A 21931-nucleotide genomic window follows, 5' to 3' on the forward strand; every position below is an offset into this window, starting at 1 on the left:
CGGCTCCTTTTCCCGATCCTTTAGCTCGGAGCCTGGAGGGCCTTGAAAAACTACCTAAAGAAGTTATGAATACAGGTGGGAAGGCGGGACACCCTCTTCCGGGAGGACCTCATTCAGACCACTCCAGGAAACTGAAAACTCGTCAACACCCACGTTTATCCGAGAACAGCCTGGATCTTCCAGGCTTGTAGTAGACGATTCCACGCTTTGGGAATATTTGCACGGCTCTCCACGGCATTACCGTGACCCTTTACGTTGCATACCTAGACGTCTTGGTGTTATACGTCACTATACATGGATTGATAAGGAAGTACTAGACCGGCTGCATCCTACTGCACCCACCGAGATGGACCAACTCACCCTTTATTAGACAACATGAAGACTCCTTTGATTCCTGTCTTCTTCGCAGAACCCAGAGATCAGCCAGTCTACCGGGGGAGACACATCTCATAGGGGCTGACTGTTTTTGATGTTCCCACTCGTCACAGCATAAGTCGGTGCATGATGGTGTTCGCACTCCGTCCGACCGGATCTTCCCGAGGGTCATATGCTTCCCATGCTTACAAGGTCTACGAAAATTCTCTGACAGACGAGGATCTTCTCCTTCTACTTTCAGGTCCGACATTTCCTCACAGAACCGTAGGAAACTCACATCTATTCCGGGAGGGTTGACTACCTGGGGACCTGGACCAGTTTTGGGGTTCTTGGCAGAACGGCGGACGATCGCAGGCTGCTGGGGACCTCTTGGGAATCTGGGACCCCAGGGAAGCGACGACCCTACCCCTACACTTGGACGTTCCCAGCCTGTCTGGTGTTTGAAACTGTATCTTGATCCCTTATTTGAGGATGGAGACAGAACTACAGCCTGTATTCCAACCTGAGGACCACAATGGACTAGGATCCTCCAGGGTTTACCAACTACCCTATGACACTCCCCTCCAGCTTATGGGTTGTTGAGGTTGTTCTCCTTTCCTCTACAGGACTAGACATCCTGCTGACAGATTTTCAGACTTGGTCTCGTGTAGTTTCCCGTCAGATAGCGATTATGCGGACGTTCAACGGGAAAGTCTCCCCTGCAACGCCGAAGTGCTGGATCTCTCTACTCACCTTAGGACTATTATTTAGTTCTATAGTCTTTTATCAGTGTTAAAAATTCAAAATACAAAGCCTCCTGTCATGTTGTAAAATTGAAGATTAGGCTAGCTTTAGTGTACTAATAATCTTTCTTTTTGTCTGCTTTGTAGATATTAGGGGCTAAGGTAGGTTTGCCCCTCACATTTGTGCTTATATTTTTGTTTGTACTTCCATTAATCTGGACTCCTCATTAGAGTTTAGAGTTTATCAGATTATAGTTTACTATATTCGCGGATGGGATGTTTTATATGGTATATTAATTGGATTACATGTTCCTGACTATGTGTCTAAACCTGTCACACATTCTCTTTCCAGTATGATTCGTCTCTGATGACAATTGGAGGTTCATGTGAAACTATTGGGAAATGTATCCTTCGGATTTGACTCTCTTGTGATTGGTTCTTTTTTTCTATGTGTTTCTTTGCTGCTGTTTGGAGTTAGTAAAGAGAGATATGCAAAATACAAAGCCTCCTGTCATTATTAAAATTAAGATTATTAGTACACTAAAGCTAGCATAATCTTCAATTTTGTAAACAACTTTAGAAGTGCACCTAAATTGCAAGTATTACCTGTATCCAACATTGGTTTACTAGTTTACTGTGCATGAATGACTGGAAATAGAAAACAAAAAAAACAAAAAAAACTTTAAAAAGTAAAATACATTTACATTTTTTTATATTTATATCATTTTTTACATTAATTCAACACATTATTTTATATATCTGCACTCAAAAGCCATGCAAGCAAGAAGCAATTGTTTTACCTCGGCATCTTCTCTGCTTTGCTTCCTAGCTTCTTCCATTTCAACTTGGATCCTGTAAAAAGGAAAAATAATATATTATATATTTCTCAATACACACACATAAATTACAAAACTAAAATCGACAACCCCTTCCAGAAAAGGTAATTAAAACCATATTTCAGACACTGCTTCAGGTTCACAGCATTTTCTCAGACCACCAGTGATCACAGTCTACGCATTTCGCATTTATCCAGAGTCTGGATAAAGTGCAACAATGTATGAAATGGATAGACTGTGATCGCTGATTGTCTGAGATGCTCTGAATCTGAAGCAATGTCTATTTGATATCTGGTTTTAACTTTATGAAAACAAAGATAAAATTATTTGAATATGACATATAGCAGAAAATTCCAATGCTTATCACTCTGCATTGATCTACATGGACTGACCCTAAACACAAGTTGGAGACTTTATTAATTTTTAACGTAAGACGTTTTGGCATTTTTTTTTTTTTTTTGGTCAATCTTTATTTTGTTGAGGCATTAGGTAAATGGGATACAGAATGAAGAAGAGGGGTCGTTTGTTTGTACGATAACATTACACAACCTTTCCCTTGAGTAACATTGGCAATTTCTGCTGTTATTATTTAACACTTGAAAGCTGCAGGATTAGGGTGTGTTTTTTTTTTGTTTTGTTTTTTTAAATAGGGTGCTTATTTATTAGAAGCATAGCTGACTTGGAAAACAATTCCAGTTCAGTTACTTTAACCATCAATTTTAAATTCACTTTGTAGTCCCAGCAATTCTCCCTTAAAGCGGCACTGTCATGCCGAACTTACCTTTCCACAATCGATTCTTCTACTCTCCCTCTGTCAGGTACTATTTCTCTTCTGGAGTTTTCCTACGCCATGACCAGCGGAGGAGCAAAGTGTGCTTCGTTTCCGGTGGTTAAAGCAATTTTCCCATAATCCTTAGCTTTCCTCTCTGTTCCCGCGATGCTTCCTGTCAGTATTGCCGAATGTCCTGTCACTTAGACATGAGAACAGTTTCTCCATTCGTGTTAGAACGCAATTCGGGACTTTGTTCGGATCGCAATTTAATTTGAATTAATGAAACTCTGATCGTATTTGTGCTGTGGCTGTATCTTGCAGCCGCTTAGTAGATAGCTCCCTAATTCCCACGGTATTAGGGAGCTATCTACCAAAAGGCTGAAAGACCTAAATTGGTCTTTCAGCCAAATTTACTAATACTAAGTAAAGATTACTTAGTATTAATAAATTCTGCCCCTACTCACTATACCGCGAGTAGTGGCATATCTAGTTCGAAAGGGTATGATTTTATTTGGCCGTTTTTAGAAGAAAGACGACATCAAATGGTAAGTTTAATTTTTCTTAACAGGTTAGTTATTTTATTCCCCGTCACTATTTTTAGAGGGGTGAGGGGGGTAGGTAGGGGATAGATTTAATTTGGGTGGGGGGGGGGGTGACTAAGGGCTTGGGGAAAAAATTTCACCATGGAAGGGTGATTTTCATTTAGGGTCCCTGCCCGCCGCTCAGGGGTGGGGCCTGGGGGGAGGACAGTAGGTCACCCCCCTTATTGTTATTTAGGGCCCACACCCACCGTGCAGGGGTGGGGCTGGGGGGGGGGGGGGAGGACAGTGACACTGTTTACTAGACTTGCCCCTACTCGCGGTATAGCGAGTAGGGGCAGAATTTACTAATACTAAGTAATCTTTACTTAGTATTAGTAAATTTGGCTGAAAAAACAATTTAGGTCTTTCAGCCTTTTGGTAGATAGCTCCCTAATACCGTGGGAATTAGGGAGCTATCTACTAAGCGGCTGCAAGATGCAGCCACATCACTTATATGATCTGAGTTTCATTCATTCAAATGAAATTGTGATCCGAACAAAGTCCCGAATTATCTAACCCAAATGGATAAACTGTTCTTATTCTGTTAGGATCCAAATCGGCAATCCTGATAGGAAGCATTGCAGGAACAGGGAGGAAAGCTAAAGATTATGGGAAAATTGCTCTGACCACCGAAACGAAGCACACTTTGCTCCTCCGCTGGTCATGGCGTAGGAAACCTCCAGAAGAGAAATAGTCCCTACTTAATTTTTAAAGAAAACTAGAGCAGACAGGAAGAAATGAAGAACAGATCCTGACAGAGGGAGAGAAGAGGAATCGATTGGTGAAAGGTAATCTGTACAATTAAACTGTATTTTTCTTCCAGGTAGTTAATCAACAAACCATAAAAACAGGGCCGGACTGGCCCACCGGGATACCGGGAAATATCCCGGTGGACCGCGGCACCTGGGGGCTGCAGAGCTCTAATTCTCAATTAGGTACTGCCAGCCCGTCCGTGGCACACTCTGAGGGGGCCGGCCGCGTTCAATAGTTACCTTGCGGCCGGCCCCTTAGTGTATTATGGTGCCGCCGGGCCGGGTAGTGAGTGTGCCGGTCTGGCCATTGCCCCCCCCCCCCCCGAGATCCACCCCTGCCGGCTAGTGCAGGGCTGGCATTGCCCAAGTGCCAGCCCTGCAAAGTGCCTGCGGACCGTGGAGGGAGATCTCTGATCACCCTCCCCGGTCCGCAGGCACTGTGCTGACAGCCGGCAGGGGAGAGAGAGGGAGGAGAGAGGACCCGGGAGCTCAGCGCGCAGCTCCTCCGGGTAGTCCTCTCGCGAGATTTGGAGCGTTGCCGTGGTTACCACGGCAACGCTCCAAATATCGCGAGAGTGAACTCTAGCCCTGGAGCGCGGGCTAGAGTTCACTGTAACCACTGGATCACCGGGGATTCCCCACTGGGACCACCAGGGATCCAGAAATGTCCCCCCTCGTCCTCAATACAGGTAAGAAGGGAGGGGGGACATAAATATTTTATTAAATCATGTTTTATTTATTTATTAAAAAGCCTCCCTTCCCTCCTTCCCCCACCCATACACACACTGCCCCACATACAAACACTGTCCCCCATACACACACTACACACACTTCCCCCTTACACACACTGACCCCATACACACACTGCCCCACAAACACTGTCCCCATACACACATTGCCTCACAAACACTGTCCCCATACACACACTGCCCCCTACACAAACACTGCCCCATACACAAACACTGCCCCCTACACAAACACTGCCCCCTACACAAACACTGCCCCATACACAAACACTGCCCCATACACAAACACTGCCCCCATACACAAACACTGCCCCCATACACAAACACTGCCCCCATACACAAACACTGCCCCCATACACAAACACTGCCCCACAAACACTGCCCCCCATACACACACTGCCCCCATACACACACTGCCCCACAAACACTGCCCCCATACACACACTACACACACTACACACACTGCCCCATACACATACTGCCCTGCACACCCATACACACACAGACACATACAGTGCCCTACACACACTGCTGCCCCCCCATACACACATTGCCCCACACACACACGGCCCCCCCCATACACACAGTGCCCCCCATACACACACTGCTCCACACAGACATACAGTGCCCCCATACACACACTGCCACCCTCACACACACACTGCCCCCTAACACACACACTGCCGCCCTTACGTACTCACACTCACTTCACCGCTCACACACACACTGCACCTTTCACACACACACTTCACCCCTAACACACACCACTTCTCCTATGCCCTATATCCCAGCAGACCCCAGGTAAGTTGTCAAACTGTTCTTAAACGGTATGACTACTTACTCTGGGGTGGGATCCTGGCACTACTGGCACCATAACTACTACACTGAGCTGTAGTGGTTATTGTGCCAGGATTTTTTTTTAAATAATCTATAAGTGCCCCTCCCGAGATCAGGCTCTGGATCCGCCACTGGGTCTGGCGGCACACTCACTGATACTGACAGGCGTGCAGCTGTCAGTAAGCATTGGAGGAATGAGGATGGGGGCGGAGCTAACTACCATGCTCCCATGCGGTTCCCACAATTCCCAGCACAGCCACACCATAGAGTAGTAATTACTCTATGATGTGTCCATGCAGGGAATTGTGGGAACCGCATGGGAGCATGATGGAGAGAGAGAGACAACATCACATTGCTGTCCCTGCCGTTCCAGATCCGATTTCAGACAAGGTCAGTCTCAGTGGGTGAAGGAGAGAAATAGTGGGAGGTGGAGAAGAGAGACACAGGGGAGAGTGATACAGAGAGCTAGTAGGGGAGAAAGAGAGGGAAGAGAGAGACAGAAGGGGAGTGAGGGAGAAAGAGGGAAAGAGAGAGACACAGGAGGAAGGGAGGGAAAGAGAGAGGATGGGGAGAAAGACAGAGGAGGGAGAGTTATAAAGAGGTGTAAGAGAGAGACACAGGGGGGGGGTAAAGAGACACAGGGGAGAATGAGACAGAGGGGTAGAGGGAGAGAAAGAGGGGTAAGAGAGAGACACAGGAGGAAGGGAGAGAAAGAGACAGAGGAGGAAGAAAGAGAGGCAGGGGGAGGGGGAAGAAAGAGACGGAGGAGGAGAAAGAGACAGAGGAGAAAGAGAGAAACAGGCGGAGGGGGGAGAAAGAGACAGAGGGTGAAAGAGGCGCACACAGAGGGTCTGCGGGAAGAAAGAGGCACACAAAGGGACTGGGGGAAGGCAAAGAGACACACATAAGGTTTGCTGGGGAACAAAGAGACATACAAAACGTTTGTGGGGGACAAAGCTGGGCTGGGGGAAAAATATGCACACAGAGGGACTGGGGAAAACAAAGAGACAAACAGAAGGTTTGCTGGGGGGACATAGACACACACAAAAGGCGATGGGGAAGAGACATACAGAGGGCTGGAGAAGGGTAAAAAGAGACACACAGGCTGGGATGAAGTAAAAGATACACAAGGGAGATGAAAGACACATACGGGGGGTGGTAAGAGACAGGAGAAAAATTAGAGACAAGATACACTAAACGAGTTAAAAAAAAATCAAAAGAGGGAATAAGAAACACAAGAAAACAAGCGAAGATGCATTTTTTGTGTGTGTGTTTGGCGGTGATGCATTTTTTGTGTGTGTGTTTGGGGGTTATGCATTTTCGCCTGTGCTGCCGCGGCGCATTGTTGGGCTGGTATAGAATTTTTTCCAGGGCTGCTTTTAGTTCCCAGTCCGGCCCTGCATAAAAAGTTTGCAGTTATAGATTTGAACAACTGAATTTTAAGTTTTCCCTGGAAAAGGCTTGCATTGTGGGAAAGCAAAGTATAAAGCACTATGTTTATTATGTGAACCCACTGCTGAACCACACGAAATGTTTAAAATGTAATTCTACTTTTTTGGTTTTGATAGTAATTTGACAGCAGGTAGACATGAGATATGTTTTTTTAAAAGACAAAAGAAAATGCACCTCTGGAGGTCTTGCTCAGTTTCTCTCAACTTGGACTCACACCAACTTAAGCTTTGTGTTGTATTTTCATTTTCTCTTTGAAGAGCCTCTCTCTCTGCAGTCAACTCCTCAACTCTTGCAATAAGGTTTTTCCTTGCCATATCCATTTCACTTCTACAGAGAAAATAAAGGGACTTCCACTAAAACATATTTTAAAAGCCATAATTTTTAATAAAATATACAGTCATGGGGAAAAGATAGTAAACCCTCGGTTTTAAAGGTTTTAAAATATTTTAAGAGCGGCTAAGAAACAATCTGTTTTTTATAGCAGCTGGTTGTATTTATCTAATTTTAAGACCTGCTAAGGAACAGATGACTTATGTCCCAATATGCAAAATCATATAATTCAAAGGGTGTGTACTTTATTTTTCCCATAACTGTAACTAATTATAAAACAGTATACACAAACAGTTTGAGGATATGAGATAGGCAGAGTTTGAGAGAGAGATCCTATTTGTCCTTGAGGAAATGTACAGTGCCGCCAAACAAAGGTTCAGCACTGCAGTATTAAGAGGCAAACTTGGGCTTGGGAGCATGCAATAGAGCTTTAACACAATCTGGCCCTGTTGGAGAGAGAAATATCTATTCCTACTTAATGGCAGTTGATCCCTTACCTGTATTAAATGCTGGCTGACTGTGCACTGTTGCAGACACAAAGCCACTGTTGCAGACACAAAGCCACACTGGTGTACACTGGTTTCTGCCTGAGAACCAGCTAGCTCCCAGTGTATCTCAGGGAAGCCACCCTCCTGCAGCAGAAAGTAGGAAAACAGGAGGGTGGCTAGAGACATTTATTTAAATTGTATGTATGTCTGAAAGTGTAGGAGTAAGTGTTTAGCAGTGTTTTTCTGTGAATGTGTTTTTGCATGTGTTTATCTCTGTGCATATCTGGAATGTATAACTATGTGTATTTGTGTATGCATTTCTGTGAGGGTACATGCATGTGTCAATGATAGAATGACTGAGGGAATCCTCCTAGTAGTTTTGAGAACAGCCACAACATTTCTGATGGCATATCTGAAAGTGCACATAGCAAATGAGAAGGAGCCAAGTACATTAATATAAGGATGTATTATGGGAAAATAATGGCTGCTGTTAAAGGGGCTAAGGTTGGGTGGTTTACAGACAAGATAGTATAAATTTCACAAGAACACAAGATTCATTGTTATGTATCTTTAATATTATTTTATTGAACAATTGTATTTCTGCAGCTAGGCTGCCAGTGATTGCCTGTTCTCTGCTTTTCCAGTCACTGTTGAATGCAACACACTCAGAAAGCTGCAGTATTGGAAGGGATCCACAGCAGCTGATATCGATGGATTGCCATACTCTTGCTGCTATTGCCAGGCTGAAAATGTCCCCATCAATCTCTCCCATACACTCTTCTGATATATATAGTGAAGCACTTTACACGCTCACTACCACATCCTCCAGCATTATTAAAAAGAAAGAGATAGAATGTTGGTGGGGATGATAGCTAAAGTAACATAACTATAGTGAAATGTGCATGAAAACGTGCAGTATACAATGATCATATTGAAATGTCTATTATTTTCTCTAAATTTTGCATTAACTCTCTTTACTAACTCCACATAGCAGTAAAGAAAAGTGAAAAAACATTAACCAATCAAAAATGCAATAGGAGGTATAGTATTCACAGTGATGAGGCTCCTCCCCCTCTTTCTTTACTGCTCCATCAGCAGACTGGTCAGAGTTTTTGGCTCTTCCCTTTTGAATTACTATTTATGGTGTTTTTCCTATTGTTCACTTTAGTTTTTCCATTTATGTAAAGATTATTGTTTATTATATGTCTATTTATTTCTGTTTCTTTATTTCCTACTTTGTGTCTGGGCTTTTACTCCCTTATACTTTCCACAGGGACTTTCCTGCCCCTCTCTCTCCCCTCTCTGTTTTTTTTTTCTGCTCGCATTCTCGGTCCGCCGGCTTTTTCAGCGCCGTCGGACCGCTGTCTCTATACCAAGGGTAACGCTACCCTCTCATCTCCCTCACACCGCCCGTTCTCCCTTGCGGCTTCACAGCCGTGCGCACATTTGCCGGCACGACGAGAAGCTGTTTAATTCTCGTCGCTCCGGCGGCCATCTTGGATCTCGCGTCTCGCGAGATCCACGGACGCCATCTTGGGAGAACCACGATCTCCCTCATTTCGGCACCCGACCGCTCTGTTATCGGATGCTCTAGGCAGGGGTCTTAAGGTCAGTCACCTCTCTGCCACCTGCACACTAGGGTTATTAACCCTGCACATTGGGGTGAGGCCCCTATACTCATATAAGATTTTTTTTTTTATATATTCTGAAGCCGTTTCTCTCAGTGGATTTTGTGCCACTCACAGCCATTTACTGGGTGAAGCCCTATATTCGCTGCTATCAGGTGGATTTTGTGCCACATATACATATACATACATATACATACAATATATATATATACACAATATATATATATATATATATATATATATATATATACACAATATATATATATATATATATATATATATATATATATATATATACACAATATATATATATATATATATATATATATATATATATATACACAATATATATATATATATATATATATATATATATATATATATATATATATATATATATATATGTTTAAGGCCGTAAGGCCTGTATTTGTGGGAGGAGTTAGCGTTCCATATAAACGCTACTCCCCCCCCCTTCCTACCTGCCGTACGCACGCTGTTCACCTCTCCCCGTGACAGACGAACTTCCGGTCCTCACTCTTCCGGCGCTCACTCTTCCGGCGGTCCCGACGTCCTCTCTGTTCTTCCGCTCCTCCTCCAAGGTAATCGGCAAATAGCCACGCTCGGGCTATTTGCCGTTCTACATTCTTAATAAGGACCAGGGGGTGAGATTCGGAGTTGCCTTCTATGAGTAATGTGCCAGGCAGAGCTAACAGGCAGAGTGCAGCGCCTGAAACTCTGCTACTGTGGACGTCTGTGAGCTCTGCACTCACTCAATCATTATCACTTTGGCATATTCTTGCTAAATTGCCCAGGGGTTTATTTGGAATCTTTCATTGTCAGTTTGACTAATTAATCAATGCCTGCTATACATATAATATATACATACAGCTCTGTTGGTTGTATAATGGTCAGTAATTCATATATGTGCTGCATTTCTTGGATTTTACTGTAGTACCATAAGCTGAAGATTCAGCCTTGCATACATGTAACCTTTACGTTTTTTGCTATTCATTCAATACAACTTTATTTGATTTGCATTCAAGTTTCCTGCAATTGCTTTCTTTTACAGCGATCAATGCTTCCCAGCTGACAGCTGTTGCCTATTTCCTTCGCATACGTTTGGACATAGTGCAATTGCTATGTGGGTGGGAGAGCATTCCCTTTTGAATTTGCCTGTCCTGTTTTGGGTGTATCTACATTGGCACTTCCATGTAGCAATTCTCAATGTCTGACACCGCACTGGATTATGCATTCATAGGAATTAATTGTTATATTTCTAGTTCCGTTATTTTCAGGGTTAATCCATTTTCCATCACTAACTGGTGTAACGTTTCACTGTCTGGCAATATCATTTGTCAATCGAGTCAATTCATGCATTTACTACACTTTGTGTTTAAGTTTGACAACGAAGACTACTGCTGTATGTAATATATTACTCTCTGTCAACCATTAGGACAGTTTACAGTAACATATGGGGCACGGATTAAAATCCCCTCCTTTCATTCATTTACTACCACTCGGTTGTTACTCCATTAATTTATAATTAACTTACAGGGGTTGTTAACATACAAATGTTGTTTACTCGCCTTGCCGCGTCAGGCCACGGCGTCACTCGACTACTTGTTTCACGTTATAATCAACACACTATCTCGCAACCAACATCCTAAACTCCTGTAACACCCTCCATTCCTTCACCATTTTCCCTCCATCTATACTACTATTTTAGGGTTGTCGCCTTATAGGGGAATTTTAGTTAATGTCCTTAGTCTCTTTTGTATGCACAGGACCTTTGGTTATTATTCTATTTGTAATATCACGGAATGCTCAATAAATATTCCCTACTATTTTCTACTCGTATGACCAACGGTGTTACTTTTTACATGTTCTGCATAATTTGTTTCCGTTTAGAGGCCTGGATTGTAGGATGTCCTTCCTTTTAACTACACCTTGATTCAGGTTCATGACAGCATTCTATAGCCAATCAATTACTGGCTTGTTTTGTCTCCAGGTGTCATCTTTAGACAATCACTAGTTCGCTATTGTCGCCTATTTCTTTCAGGTACAATTAAGTTTCGTCCACATTTCAAACAACTGCCTCGACAAGGCCACGTTGTTACACGATGGGGTATCGACCTATATTTTATGCGATCAAGCTCACTAACGGTCTAACTCATGAACGCTTGACACTCACAGACAACACGGTTCGTATGAAACCGGCACTCAGGTTACATTTCAGCAGACTATTTGTTTTGGTATTTATTGTCAATTGTGTCTGTATATTTATGCGAGACTATGTTTGTTGCAGGTACCACTTCCATAGTTTTCTTCTCACATTTGCACCTATTACATTGCAACCTTTATTCGGTCGGTATATTTGGGATTTCAGCGTTTTCCTAGCAATTCTGCAATTTTCTGTAACCATCAGTCTCACTGTTTTGGCTGCATCCAAACACCGGTGTGATACATTAATAAAATGCTTTAAACAGGTCTTCAAATGTTTTCTATTTATTGTGGTCTTACGTTGTAGGTAATTCCGTTGGTGTTTAAATCACGGTTGACTCAGACTGATCAGCTGACTGTACAATTGCCTGTCTCCATTACGATTACGTAAGCTCGCAAATATTAATGTTATAACTAAGGTTATATATTATTCAGCCGCTTCACCATGTGGATAACCATTCTTTCACTGTTATTGGACTGCCTGTCCTAGTACTCCCAGCTTTGGCTAGGGTAGTAATTTATGTAATACCCTCGTTGGGGGACTGCTCTGTAAGTTATACTGTGCAGGCAAGACTTTCAGGTAAATGTTTTTCATACGTGTAATTGAAGGTGACAGTCAAATGTTACATTAGTTTCACAATTACTATTGTTGTCATCTGCTATCAGTAGACAATTACTGGTTCGCTATTGTCGCCTGTTTCTAACAGGTATGAATGTGTTTTCGTTTACATTTCCTACAATTGTTACGCAATTGGCCGTTAGTCAATCAATTGTCACCTGTTTCCATCAGGTTTACTTTCATTTTGTTACCTAACAACTGCCTCTACTAGGCCACGTTGTTACACGATTGGGTTTTGGGGTACGGGGGCTTGATTCCTGCCTTGCCTCATCAGGCCACGGCTCCACTCGACAACTCTTCATTCGTACTCGCTACCCGTAACATTCGTTTTGTTACTCACTACCTTGCTAATTTCACCCTCCTCTCTCTGTCAGCTGCACAACACCTTCTTTCATCTCCTGTCAGGTTTATTTAGTTTCATCACGAGAATCTTCAGCACCCTCAGGGTCTATCGATGCTGTTCTATCGGCTATATCTCCATAGTACTTCGCTGTACGGCACGTTATTTTCCTTCCCTCGACTTCAGTTCCTTTCCTCTTCTTTTTTCCTCCTTCCTCCCCCTTCGTTTCCTCTGTCTCTGTCTGGGAATCTCCGGGTACCTATCATTATCCACAACTTGGGTTACCAAACACGTTACGTTACCCCCTTATCAAGCCCCCGTCTAGGGTCAGAGAACTGGCTATCTAGGGTTAGGAGCTGGCCTTAGCTGTACAACGTAGCTGGTCCCGCGAGGCCGACTCCCCAAACTCAACACGGAGATTTTCGCCCCTCGGCCCAAATCATAGTTAGTGCCTCGCATTCACCCACCTATCGGGTTTATAGTTAGGGCCTCACCTGACACGGCCACACGTTTTTGGATCTTTACTGTCACCGAGAGGCCACCACCCCGCCACCACGCTAGTGGCTCGAGCCCCACGCCCAAAACATAGGTAGAGCCTCTCACCAGCCGCTTGGCTACTAGCAGGGCCTCACTTGTCACGGGGTAGTGAGCTTTTCGCTTCGGCACTAGTTAGCCAGCCAGTTCTATTTTACTTAACCGTATTGTTGTTATTTGAGTTCATTGTTGTTGTCATGTTCTTTTTCAGGATGTCCTACATAGGCAACGTCGAACGAGGGATTGCAGCATTTTCGTGTCGTAGGGCTGACTATCCAAGAGTCTCGTACCTCACCCAACTCACATCTCTCAAGCATAATCCGCATTTTAGCATCCCCTTCTGGTCACTCGGCTGTTGGGGCTCGACACAAGTTATCATCTAGAACATTATTCGTTTGCTCTAAGATACTTATAACAGAATCGTGACATTCTTCCAAGAATCAGTGGAACATGACTTCCACAGACATACTGATCACCCTGTAGTCTTTTCTAAATTTTTTGCCACCTTTTATTCAAACCTTCATACGCACACGATCGCACTATTCCAAACTGACATACACGTTTCTGACAAGCCTTTCAAACCATACCCCGTTTTTACACAAGATATCAAAAGATAATTGGTTTATCGCTCTACAGTAACGTTCATACACAGATGGGAATGCCGGGCAGTATCAGACTCCCTAAAAAACAGCATTCGTGCCACACAACCAGTTCTTAAATCTATGTGCCTGAAACCATACAAGGGTTCGGGAACCCTACAACTCCACGATCACAACTAATCAGACAGGTAAGTCATGTCTCCCCAAGGGAAATGTAAGAAGGCACAAACACTACACCGCGTCGCGTCAAAATTCGAACCAGACAATCAAGACACCTGACCTACTAATCATTCCCTAACTACTTCTAAATACGATTCTACATTCACACTCCTGTCATTAGAGTAAGTAAGTCCACTGGCTCCTATTTTTCACATCCATTCAATAAGCACGACATCCAGTAGCAGTACGCCGGAACAAACAATTAGAGGCACTAGGAATCGGCTATATTATACAGGAACATTCCCAATGCATGAGTAGCAAGACAACGGATTTTATATAGTGCTATAAGTGTGTTTTTTCTGGCATTTCCTTTTGCCCACTTTTTCAGGCCTACCCTCTACGTCGGTTCCGGCACACCACACCGACTTAATTCCAATCACAAGGTATTTCACTATACGATATTAACCGACCACAAGTTTAAGGCCGTAAGGCCTGTATTTGTGGGAGGAGTTAGCGTTCCATATAAACGCTACTCCCCCCCCCTTCCTACCTGCCGTACGCACGCTGTTCACCCCACCCACCTCTCCCTCTTATACAATTCATTCGGGGGGCCCTCTTTTTCAGGCCTACCCTCTACGTCGGTTCCGGCACACCACACCGACTTAATTCCAATCACAAGGTATTTCACTATACGATATTAACCGACCACAAATATATATATATATATATATATATATATATATATATATATATATATATATATATATATATATATATATATATACACACACACACATTCCAGGGTGCAGCCCACTGCTATTTCTGTCAGGTGGATTTTGTGCCATCTATATATGTATATATAACTGGGTGAGGCCCAGTATAAAAAAAACAATATACCCTGCTGGGGACTACTGGTATTTCTACTACCACTGTATTTGAATTTCACATACGCACCCTGCTGGGGTGATTGTTACCTTGTGGTTACACGCATAATTTGCCCTGCTGGGGTTCGTTAGGTACTGCTAGTATCTTTACTCACGGTGTGCAGACTGACCCCTAGCCCTACGTATCCCTGTGCCAAGTGTTTTTTTTCTGAATTGATATTAGTCCTACTCTTGTACACTATGGAAGCATCCCAGAACCCGGCTGACTTCCAAACTATGATTGCCGAAGCCATCTCCACATCTATGGAGAAAGCGCTATCCAGGGTATGACGGCTTCAACCGACCAACCCAAAAAGGCCACAAAAGCCCAGCACCATGGCTACGATTCTGAGGCATCAGAATCACATGCTCAGACCGACTCACGGCCAAGCAAACGCCACTGGAAAGGCGAAAAAGCCAACGATAACCCAGGCAAAGGCAAGGCGCCAACAAAATGCCACAGACCAGCCCCACCCACGCCTGCCCACTACTCCTCGGATAAGGGAGAAGAGAACACGCGCTCCATGGCCGTGGTAGACGAGTGGCACGCCGCGGATTCTGATTTGCAAGACAACGACTGGGCTTCTGACGCTGGCTCCCGTTCGGGCTTCCTACAGGGCACGTTCTTGGATGACATTCAACTGCCGGACGATCTCGCCCCCGTCCAAGCAGAAGGGGAAGCCATCCTGGACCCCACAGGGCAACGTCTCTTTGACCCTCGCAACATCCGGCATCCGCGTTCTGGGGACTGGACTCCCTCCGACCACCTCTCCAAGTTTATGCATCGGTGGCTTCGCAAGCCCCTGGACAAAACAGTGCGGAATCGCGTACGCTCCGAATGCCCTTGCCCTTCGCTTCCCGACCACGTGGCTCAGACTCTGCAATTCGACAAGGTCATGACCACCTTCATGTCCCGGGGTGGCCGTGACCACCGGAGAGGAGTGTAAAAAGGATTCCACGGAGTGCAGGACAAACTTCTGGACTCCATTGGCCCATTGTCCCGCATCATGTTTTTGGCGGATGACGCTTTCACAAGGGCTGACGAATTCGATGCCAGCATGGTAAAAGAGTGGGTGCATGATATAAGAGAATGGGCACAAAGGTGCTTCTGTTTTGTTGGTAACACCAACGTGGCCCTCTCCTCTGAGAGGCGTAAAGCAGCATTGCTCCGCATTGACAGGAAGCTGGTGGAATTGGGCACCAAGGAGTTGGGACCACTGGCACAGGGCAAACTATTCGGGGAAGTTTTCCTCAAAGAACGTAATAAACATGTCAATATCTTCACGTCCCTTAACAAGGCTCAGTCTTCCATGAAACGGGACTTTAGGGGCTACCCCAGCCGGGTGTTTTTGGACAGGCTGGCCGCTACAGGGGCGGAGCAGCCAGACGATTTTGGCCTTCTGGCCCCCGCTCACATAGACCTCCGCCCTTCTACGCGGAAGTGGGCTTCAGACAACCCTTCTCCTATACCAGAGGGTCCGACCGAGGCAGAGGACCACGCAGCCGTGGCAGAGCACGTTTCCCCACAGGTAAGCCATATTACACCTCATGTACCACTTACTTTTCAGAACTGGACGACCATCTCCACAGACGCATGGATCCTACAGACAGTTCGGGATTACATGATCGATTTCGTAGACACCCCAAACCAAACGGTCCCTCCGCACCCCATACAGTGCTCAGCAGAGGACCGACAACTCATAGACAACGAGCTACGAGAGCTCCGGTCGAAAGGAGCGATCGAACCCGCTCACAACTACCGGGGTTTCTTCAGCAATATATTTCTGGTAAAAAAGAAACCAGGGGAATTTTGACCCGTCATAAACCTGAGACGGCTCAACGCCTATGTAAGGTACAGGCATTTCAAAATGGAGGGCATCCACCTCCTGAGAGACCTCCTCCAAGACAGGGACTGGTTCACAAGATTGGACCTCAAGGACGCTTACTTATCAGTACCCGTCCACCCCTCCTGCCGTCAATTCCTCAGGTTCCAATGGCAAAGCCGACCCTGGCAATTCACATGCCTCCCCTTCGGCCTCAGCTCAGCCCCGTGGTGCTTCACTAAACTGCTGAAGCCAGTTGTCACACATCTACGAGCACAAGGAATTCGGTGCATTATTTACCTGGACGACCTGCTACTGTTTTGTTCAGACAGGTCCAGACTGACTCAACACACACACTATACCATCCAATTCCTGACGTCTCTAGATTTCGTGATAAACTACCAGAAGTCAGCGATATTTCCGTCCCAGACAGTACAATTCCTGGGCTTCGAGATCGACTCCAAGTCCAGCACACTACGGCTGCCGACATCAAAGATCACGACCATCAGAAAGGAACTATGCAGGGTCATTCGCTGCCGTACCATTCCACTCCGCATTCTGGCGCGAGTCGTGGGCCTACTATCCGCCTCCATCCAGGCAATATTCCCAGGACCGCTCCACTACAGAGCAATGTAGGGTTCTGACGGCCTCCTTTCTCCGCCAGAACCCTTCCTACGACCAATCCATTCCAGTGACGGAAGAAGTCAAGGAAGAACTCGGATGGTGGCTGAACAGCATGGAAGCCTGGAACAGCCGGGCTATCTTCGGGAGCACACCCGACATAGTCCTGGAATCGGAAGCCAGCCTCTGGGGCTGGGGAGCCACGGGCGAAGGCAGATCGACAGGAGGCGTCTGGACTTCTCAAGAAGTCGACCTTCACAAACTGTCTGGAACGCCTGGCGGGATCGTTCGCAATCCGCAGCCTAGCAAGGGACAGGACAAACTGCTGCATTCTCCTCCGAATGGACAACATCTCAGCGGTCCGTTACATTAACCGCTTGCGAGGTGCACGGTCCAGATTCCTCTCAGAGATCACGAAGAAGATCTTCGAATTCTGCCTGCCCCGCAAAATCTCCCTGATGGCAGAATATCTCCCGGGAGAAACTAACCTGGCGGCGGACTGGCTCTCACGCCACTGGCGAGACAGCAGCGACTGGAGACTGGATCCACAGGTCTTCCACCGCCTCTCGATCAGGAGAGGTCCACTCCACCTGGATTTGTTCGTGTCATGCAGCAAAAAACAGACAACTGAATACTTCAGCTGGCTACCGGACCCGGAGAGCAGGGCAGTAGACGCATTTCTCCAACAATGGCCACCCACGGGAGCATACGCCTTTCCCCCATTCGCCATGATAGCGAGGACGATTCAATATTTGAAGACCCAACTCTGATCTCTACTCCTCATCACCCCCCTATGGCGGGGCCAACCCTGGTTCCCAGATCTCCTGGCTTCATCATACAAGGATCCCCTCCTCCTGTCATCCTACCCAACGCTCCTCACGGATCCGAAAGGGAACCCCCACCCTCTTGTCCTAGAAGAACGTCTTGCCTTGGTGGCCTGGACTCTTTCAGGGGTGCCTGGCAGACCAACGAACTATCGCAAGCGGCTAGAGACCTCATATCGGACTCGTGCGCTCCGGGAACCAGACAATGTTACCCATCAGCTTGGAACTCCTGGTCCTCTTGATGCAGTGAACGGAACCTTGATACCTTTACTGCACCTATAACGTCCATACTGAATTTTCTTTCTCACCTATTCTCCGCGGGTCGGTCGTACCGGTCCCTCAACGTCGTATGCTCCGCCATTTCGGCGGCCCACGTACCAATTATGGGGATCACCGTCGGGAAGGTCCTGCTAGTATGCCAACTCCTTAGAGGCATACGATTACAGAGGCCCCCGAAACCCAGATACGCCAGCTTGTGGGACGTCGAAGTCGTCCTACAGTTTTTGAGAGACTGGCCAGATAACGACAGGCTTTCCCTCCGACAGATCTCTGCCAAACTGACACTCCTACTGTGTCTAGTCTCAATCCGCTGGGTATCGGACGTTCGGGCATTCGATATCAACGCTTTTTCGGTCTCCCCGGAGGGCGTTACCTTCCGTATATCACTGGCGGATATACTACATTCCGCGGACTGGTCACGAGAGTCGACCTTTCCGACGTTCTACTTCCGCCCGAGCACGGGAGCGGCTAAGTCTCTCCTTCATAAGCGTTAGAAAATGCAAAATAGGAAGCCTCCTGTCATGTGGTAAAATTGAAGATTATACTAGCGTAGTGTACCTATAATCTTAATTTTAGTAATGACAGGAGGCGAGTATTTTCCCACCTTCCCCACCCTTGAGATGACGGGATACACGTAAGTATGCTTGCACGCTATATATTCTTTCCCTAGCTTTCTCCTTCGCTAAACTAAATAGGGGCTAAGTTTAGACTTTGCTTATTACTAAAGCTACTGGTCATTATATTCATCTATTGATTGTCGATTGAATTACATCTTTGTAAGATTGTGCTGGGTTGCCAACATTGCTTCAGTTTCCAGACCGGTTCCTAACCCATTTTTACGTTTTATTTCAGCGTAGAGTCGTGACGTTACCGTTTATTCTCAGGATGGATACCCTTGGACTTTCCTTCAACCTTTAAAGTTTCGTTATTGGAAAATTCACCCGTTGGTGCACGTTGCAAGCCTGGGATCCTTATTGGGAACTCTAGTTATGATGTTGCTTCGAAAGAGGGGGAGGAGCCTCATCACTGTGAATACTATACCTCCTATTGCATTTTTGATTGGTTAATGTTTTTTCACTTTTCTTTACTGCTATGTGGAGTTAGTAAAGAGAGTTAATGCAAAATACTCGCCTCCGGTCATTACTAAAATTAAGATTATAGGTACACTACGCTAGTATAATCTTCAATTTCCCTGCTACAACCGCAGCACAAATGGGTGGTCTAGAAATAGAGTATGTATGTCAGCCAGAGCGCTCAATGTTAAATAGTCAACTTAAATACATAATATTTAGGGAAGCACAGTAATACAGCCTCTGTGGATAAAAAGAAACCTTAATTGCTGTGGGACAATAGGAGGGCTATCCGTTTTAAGCAGATAACGATAAAATAGAGAGATGGCTAAAAGTGTTAATGAAACCCAATTTCCTATAGAGAGCAATGACGGTTAAAAAATGTTCGGGACCCGGGGCTAATATAGATAAATTCAAGATAGAGATTCAAATGATTATAAGTCTAAAGACTCTAGGTCACTAAGTGCCCCTGACGTGTGCGTTTCGCCCACAACTTATCAGAGGGGAACCAATGTGTGGGGAATGACCAGAGTTTTAAAGGGAGATAGCAGTTCTGATAGGTAGGTTCAAAAATCATCATCATTTTATAAGCCAATAGGAAACATATCAAGCAGTGACGTGAAGAATTGCCAGAGTTAACCCTAAACGTTGTCTTTGAAGGGTATGTTAACCCTTTATGGGCAAGATAATTAAACTGAGTTTAAACTGCTATACAGTGTAGAAAAATTATAAATAATAAAAATAAAAAAAATAAAAATAAAAATCCTATTTTAGGGATATAAATGTGAGGAAATTATCGACAACGTATTGCCGGCTCACAGATATCTTTATTGTGAGTGCTTGAGTATTCTCAGACTAATGTCTCCTATAGTAAGGAGATATTGATATGTATTGAGAATAAAAGAAGTGAATCAGAGGCTATAACATAAATCATGGTATAGACCTCCGAATGCATTAGTGACTCTTGAAAAACATAAAAAATAAATTGTAGGAGTCCGACAATGCATATGTCATATATTAATTGGTCATTGTCACAACTGAAAAGGGGAGTAAGAACATCCACAATTATGACATAACTGTGACTACACATGTATTGATGTCTTCATTCAAACATGGTAGTTCCGTCCTATCGATTCACCAAATGATTATCGCATAGGACTACAAAGTATTGGACAGTCAAATAGGGACAAATAGTCAAATATAAATATATATAAATCACATTGAATATGAAGCCTAAGGTGGTCGATGGTTCATATGTACAAGGCTTAACCCCTTAAGACCGCAGCCAAATGTACAAGTTGTGAACAGAACAAAACGTAAACAAAACCTGGCATTTGCGCAATATGTCTGTCCAACCGTAATTCACCTCTTTCATACTAAATGCACCCCCCTTATTATATATCATTTTATTCAGGGGAAACAGGGCTTTCATTTAATAGCAAATATTTAGCTATGAAACATAATTTGATATGAAAAAAATGGGAGAAAATAAGAATTTTCTTCATTTTTTTTTAGTTGTACATGACATTTTAACTGTCAATGTCATAATACTGTTTGTTTTTACTGCAATAAAATTCACATATTTGTATTCAGCAAAGTCTCACGTGTAAAACAGTACCCCCTATGTACAGGTTTTATGGTGTTTTGGGAAGTTACAGGGTCAAATATAGCGTGTTACATTTGAAATTGAAATTCGACAGATTGGTTACGTTGCCTTTGAGACTGTATAGCAGCCCAGGAATAAAATTCACACCCATAATGGCATACCATTTGCAATAGTAGACAACCCAAGGTATTGCAAATGGGGTATGTCCAGTCTTTTTTAGTAGCCGTTTGGTCACAAACACTGGCCAAAGTTAGCATTAGTATTTGTTTGTGTGTGAAAAATGCAAAAAACTAAGTTGAATGCCAATTTTGGCCAGTATTTGGGACTAAGTGGCTACTAAAAAAGACTGGACATACCCTATTTGCAATACTTTGGGCTGTCTAATATTGCAAATGGTATGCAATCATGGGGGTAATTTTCATTCCTGGGCTACCATACGGTCACAAAGGCAACGTAAGCAATCTGGCAAATGTTAATGTGAAAAAATGAAACACAAGCCTTATATTTGATGCTGTAACTCTTGAAAACACCATAAAACCTGTACATGAGGGGCACTGTTGTACTCGGGAGACTTCGCTGAACACAAATATTTGTGTTTCAAAACAGTAAAAAGTATTGCAGCAATAATATCGTCTGTGTAAGTGCTGCTTGTGCGTGAAAAATGCAAAAAACATCACTTTTACTGGCGATATCATCGTTGAAATACATTTTACTGATTTGAAACACTAATATTTGTGTTCAGCAAAGTCTCCCGAGTAAAATAATACCCCCCATGTACATGTTTTATGGTGTCTT

At 44.5% G+C, this 21931-nt stretch overlaps 1 protein-coding gene across 1 annotated transcript in view; it reads right to left on the reverse strand.

Moving 5' to 3' along the window:
- Positions 1 to 21931, reverse strand: part of LOC134576883 (C-Jun-amino-terminal kinase-interacting protein 4-like) — a 214210-nt gene that overhangs the window by 75990 nt on the left and 116289 nt on the right. The window contains exons 8-9 of the mRNA XM_063435564.1: positions 7248 to 7400; positions 1898 to 1949 (exon numbers count right to left, since the gene is read on the reverse strand). Coding sequence (XP_063291634.1) covers positions 1898 to 1949; positions 7248 to 7400 — 205 coding nt within the window. The remainder of the gene's footprint in view (positions 1 to 1897; positions 1950 to 7247; positions 7401 to 21931) is intronic.

This window comes from Pelobates fuscus, chromosome 11 (assembly GCF_036172605.1).
Source record: "Pelobates fuscus isolate aPelFus1 chromosome 11, aPelFus1.pri, whole genome shotgun sequence".
NCBI lineage: Eukaryota > Metazoa > Chordata > Amphibia > Anura > Pelobatidae > Pelobates > Pelobates fuscus.